The 5627-nt window shown below is 37.2% G+C and overlaps 1 protein-coding gene across 1 annotated transcript; it reads right to left on the bottom strand.

The window, feature by feature from the left end:
- Nucleotides 1-1049: 1049 nt before the first annotated feature.
- On the bottom strand, nucleotides 1050-2933 carry SCG2 (secretogranin II). The gene has a single exon (XM_026073051.1). The coding sequence runs from the start codon at nucleotides 2928-2930 to the stop codon at nucleotides 1050-1052; it is 1881 nt and encodes a 626-aa protein (XP_025928836.1). The 5' UTR covers nucleotides 2931-2933.
- Nucleotides 2934-5627: the final 2694 nt, after the last annotated feature.

Genomic DNA, 5627 nt, shown 5'->3' on the forward strand with positions numbered 1-5627 from the left:
GTCCGGGAAATCAGGCAATAGAATGACTAAGTGAAATATAAAGGTTCTGTGTAAATTTGTAATGGCAAGTTCATGAAATGGAAAACATTATTTTTTTACACAACAAAGTGATCAGTGTTACTTCCCTATTAGCCTTGCCTTGGAGCCATGAGTTTCTTTCTGCACGTTATCAACCGTGAAAGAGAGAGAGGAACCTATCTGCAGAGCTTCCCATCTTCTACTTGGATGAAAAGGTTTAATTTTGTATTTGTTTAGAGCTTTACCATAGAGTCTGTCTTAGCTGGACAGCTCATCTATCCTGTCTCCACTGTCATACATAATCATTAATTACTTGGGGCCTAACTTTGAAAGATGTAATGCAGCTACCACCCTGGCTGACTTCAGCAAGCTCTTCAGTTACTCACTACCCTTAAAGCTAATGCCAGCCCATGTTGTTACACAGCCCAGAAAGCCAGATGTGCATTCTGTCAAGCTGTTCTACAATAAAAATAATTTACACTTCAGAAGAATTGTCTCTAGAAGTAAAAATAATATTTGTTTTTAAATTACTATGACTTTATCAACTGCCGCAAAGAAACACAGTCTGTTGTCCAGAAATAATTTATTCATCAACAATAAAACACTGAATAGAAAAAGCCTTGTAAATAAAACTATATATATAATGCTTTATTTTTTTATTTGATACTCCACAAAAACCACTACAGACAGTAACAAAATAATCCAATTAATTTTAAAAATTTCAAATGATAGTTATCACTCTTCATTTATCATGTTTTATTAACAATGCAAAGGTTGTTTGTGTACATTTTATAGCTTTACTTGATTTCATTAAATTGTTTCTTAAAACACTTGAAGCAATTTATTTGCCCCATAATTTATAACATACATAAGTATATCCATAAACAATATAACAGCTCTGAGAAAGATATGCAGACTGTTCAATGGTAAGTAGTCTACCATAAGTTGTTTAGTGGGAGAGAGGGGAATAAATCACAACTGAATTGGGATAGAAGTCAACACATCGAAGAGAAATAATATTTGGGGAACAATTACATATTTTCCATTGCCCGTTTAGTAATGTGATCTCTTTCAAGCTCTGATTTCTCCTGTTTTAGATACTCTAGCACCTTTGCTAGCATATCCTCATCCAGATACTGCCTGTTCTGCGTGTCATCAGTTTCCCCGGTCATTGAAAGCCGTTTGCTGAGCGCCGCCAGCTTCGCAGACTCCTGCGGTCCCAGCTGACTCAAGTGCTCTCTGATCGCTTGTTCCAGCCGCTCATCTTCCTGCAGGTCATTTTCGGAAGCTGGAACTGGAACTCGTTTCATCTGGTTTGTATTGATAACTTCAGGATATTTTGCCAACATCTTTGCCAAGTAATCAGCCAGCTCTTCATCTTTCTCGTTCAGCTTTTCATATTCCATTTGTCGCCTTTCCAAATCATTAATCCATGCAGCTTTAGGAAACTGGTGTCCTTTCAATCTTCTGGGAAGGTAAGGCAGTCTTGGCAAATCGCTTTCTTGATTAAGACGATTTAGTAAGTAGGAGGGGTTCTGATTAGCTAAGCTGTCAGTTCCCAGAAGACTGACAATATCTTCAATATTGAGGTCTTCAGGTAGATTTTCTGGAATAACATTAAGAGGCTGCTTCATGTATCCATTTTTAGAATTTACATTATTTTTAAATATATCGCTCTGTCCTAGATTAGTTTCAGAGATCTCATCAAGGTCTTCTGGGAATCCTATTTCCTGCTCAGCTTCCAACCTTTCACTCTGAAGCTGTTTTTTTTCTCCAGCTTTCAACATGTCTATTAAATCCTCAGGAGGAATTTGTAAATTCCTTGAGATTTCTATTAACTGAGCTATAGACTGAGGATCAAGTTGCTTGTCCAAAAAGGTAGCTGCTCTTTTTTCCTCAAATTCTCCAGTCCTTAGTTTCCTATTTCCAGCACTGCCCATCAGCCTCTTCAGGTAGTAATTCATTAGCTTTGAAACATCCTCTGACATTTGATCTTTATTCTCTCTTCTCATTTCATCGTCAAGAAAGCCAAGTTTCCCTGACCTTTTCATTTCATCATCGATCTCCTCTTCATGTTTATCAATTTCCTCTTTGCTATCTTTTATCTCTTCCTGGGTTTGACTTTCCACTTTTTCCTCTATTGGATTCCAGTCTTCTCCTCCAACCACATCTTCATAGGCAATGTTATTCACTTTATATACATCATCTTCATCATCTGCATACAATTTCTGGTCCTCATCCAGCCTCTCTTTCTTGTGGTTACTTGGTCCTGCCATCTTCCCCAGCTCCTGAAACACAGACTCCAATGTAGCAAGACTCTGGGGTGTGTATTGTTCTTCCACTATTTCATTAGTACGCTTGAAAGGACTGTCTCTTGAACTGTCTTCATAGTGCCCAAGTGGCATTTTGAGATATTTTTGCCACCTCTCAGGCCACTTGTAAGCCTCATAATCGTCAGTTACTCCAGCTGGAAAGTTATTATCTGAACTCAGACCATAAGGTTTATTCTCCTTTGGGCCAACTTTTGACTCTTTCTCAGCTTGCCTCAAGGCCTCCAACATCACTTTAACCCACTGAGACTCTTCTTCAGTCAATGAATCCCGTATATTGTCTGGTAGGCGAACCTGGTCTTTGCTTTCCTTCTGTTGCAGGAGATACGGAACGCTTTGATAAGAGTTGTAGTCAGGGCTGCTTTCTCCCTTGTTAGTTTGCTTGCGAAGATCTTCTATGTATTCCAACGCTTTGATCATATCAGGGTTTGGGAACCTTTGTAAGTTTTTCATTACATAGTCTGGGTCTTTCTGAAGCAGCTGATACTGCTGGAAGGAAGCTGCATCAACACAACAGATTAGGACAAAGAAAAAGGTGAGAGTGCACGCTGCTCCAAGCTGGGAGGTTTTAGTTTCTGCCATGTTTAAAATATTTCCTTAAAATAAAGAAGAAGAAAAAAAAGGGACAGTTAACATATGGAGACAAACTTAGTAAACTGCAAAGCAAAACAGAGATTGCTATTTTACACTGGAACTCATCATGAAGAATACCACTGCTGTATGTGCTTTTATTAGTTATGGAAAGCTAACAGAACTCATACATGGAAGCCATATGTTTTGGTGGAAATTTATCTTGAGAATCTATTTTGAGAATTTACTTTCGGAACCTTTCCAGTGATTACTTAGTTTACTGGAAATTATCATTTTGCAGTGCTAGAAATGTTTTCTCTATGCTCAATTTACTTTATGAGCATCAATTTTCCAATGGCAGTACCAAAGTAAAAAAACAGAAGTCCTATATAGCTCATGAAATGCCCATAGAGAAATGCAGATGTCATTTTAAAATGACGCCTTCAAACAGAAATCTCAGTATAACCATATTATTAAAACCATATTATTAAAACTGCATACAGAATTATTTTGTGTGATTGTTTCCCTGGGTGTCTAATTTCATGCCAGGGTAACACCACTGAATGGAGCTAGACTGCAATAAAATCCATGTAATGAAGTGGAGAACATGGCATATAAAATGACTTACAGGTTTATTTCTGTCTTTACTGTTAGTGTTATTACTTCCTTCTTTGTTATTTTATTTAAAATATATATTGTTTACACTATAGATGAATTTAAGTTAACAGGATCTGTGAATGAAATATTTCCCCATAGCCAAAGGGAGCGTCTGTGTGAAAGTCAATCTATAATTTATCCTAAAAGCACAATATTTTTTTTTTTTTGCATTTTTCTAAACCAGTTTTGAAAGGAGGTAAGTTTAAGTTCTGACTAGTGATTTTTTCAAAAAGTATTTCCTTCATTCACTTCAGTGGAAATCAGACCAGGTCCTAGGACAGGCAGAAACTTGACATAACTGAGCTGAATTCACAGTTAGACTGTATCAATAGAAGTCCTTGTCTAATCTTTGTGTCCAGTTTATGCCAAGCACAAATAATCTTGCTGTAAAAGAACAGGAGTGGGAAAAATATGCATTAGACTGAATTAATGAGATTACAGCACTGCTGCGGAGGAGGACACACCTGTGTAAGCTCAGTCCTGCAGGGAGCTGAGCACCATCCACTCGCAGTGAAGTGAAAAATTCCCATCACTTATTTCCAAGGAGATGCTCAGCAACTTGTGCGAGGGGGCTGTGAGACAGACTAGATTCTTTTCTGATCCAGTTACATTAATGAATAAAATATGGTAAATAAACGGTAAAGATAGAAACCACTTTTCTGAATTGATCCATTTTGGTTCCTTTGCTTTTGGTCTGGAAAAAACATCCTGTTGTGGTGTTGGTGATTCATGACGGATTGAAGAAGCTATGTATACAAGTATTACCCATTGCTGTAAGTTGAAAGTGAGAGTGAATATGCTCATTTCAGCTCACTTGTAGATTTTTCCACTCAGTTTTTGCTCTTAACATAATGTGACTTAACTAAATAATTAAAGCAGTATCAGTTCAGAGAGCTGGGGTTTTTTTTCCCCCCCTTTTTTTTTTTTTTCCTCAGTATGCCTGAGCAAGCTAACATCCAGAATATCAAATAATTTCCCCAAACATTTATGAATCCCAGCCTGGATACTTTCAAGAATTGATTTTGCAAAGGGTTAATTCAGGCAGTTGATTAGCAGGTCCCTCCCTCTAGATCTTGGTTTGCCCTAAAACCAACATATCTCCTATTTGATGTCACAGAAAAGGCTCCAGTCCTATAAATAGCTCCAGGAAAAAAAGAAAACCTGCATAATTAATTATTTTGTGTTGAGCAGAACCTATTGTAACAAATGAACAAAACAAAGATATTATTTTCCAGCAGACAGACTGATTATTAATAGAGTTAGTCTGGTTAATATATGAGAAACTCTGTCTTTTTTGCGGGGTGGAGGAGGGGAACGCTGTTCCATAATTATCTACCAGGCACCTCCCCCTAACGGAGATGAGGAGCTCAACCTCCTTTATTGCATACAATTATGTATTGTTATGGCCTCTGTAAAATTCAACAGCATCCAATTAAAATCAAAATACTTGTAGTCAGGCAAAGTTAAAAGTTTAGTGTTCCACAAGCATTTTGCTCAGCTGAATATTTCCTTTGCAGGAATAACAGGTCATCAGTTCCTCTCTAGATATTTTGGGTACCTTTGTCTCCAGATCAATTTTCACTTCTAATTTACTGATAGATGATACCTGAAATCTTCATCAAGTGGATTTTGGACTGATTTCTTTTAAAAGCTTTGACTTCAGGTCATAAAATCTTGTCATTAAATATACTGCATTATTTAGGGTAAGAGGACTCCTCCCTAGTCTTTCAGACTTTAATTTCTGATTTTGAGACAACAGAGGACATTTTAGACTATCTTTAGGATCTATAGTAAGGCTTCTTTTATGCTTCTCAAAGCACGATATGCTAAAATGGCTGTATTCTCTACAGCTGTATAATTATGAAGCTAGCCAAGAAGAAGAGGAGTGGATTTTTGCTCATCTGTATTGTGCAAGCAACCTCTTCTACTAGCACCTAGCAAACAGGAAAATCTTTTTGTGGCCAACAAATTAAGAAGGTGCTGTTTACAAAATGAGGGGATTGAGTTCTCAATTATTTAATGCGTACAAAGGCAATACAGACTGACAGAAGT

This window comes from Apteryx rowi, unplaced genomic scaffold, assembly GCF_003343035.1.
Source record: "Apteryx rowi isolate R43461 unplaced genomic scaffold, aptRow1 scaffold_36, whole genome shotgun sequence".
Lineage (NCBI taxonomy): Eukaryota > Metazoa > Chordata > Aves > Apterygiformes > Apterygidae > Apteryx > Apteryx rowi.

Excerpts from the sequence above, each read along its gene's own strand:
- SCG2 (XM_026073051.1), bottom strand. The coding sequence starts at position 2,930 with ATGGCAGAAACTAAAACCTCCCAGCTTGGAGCAGCGTGCACTCTCACC.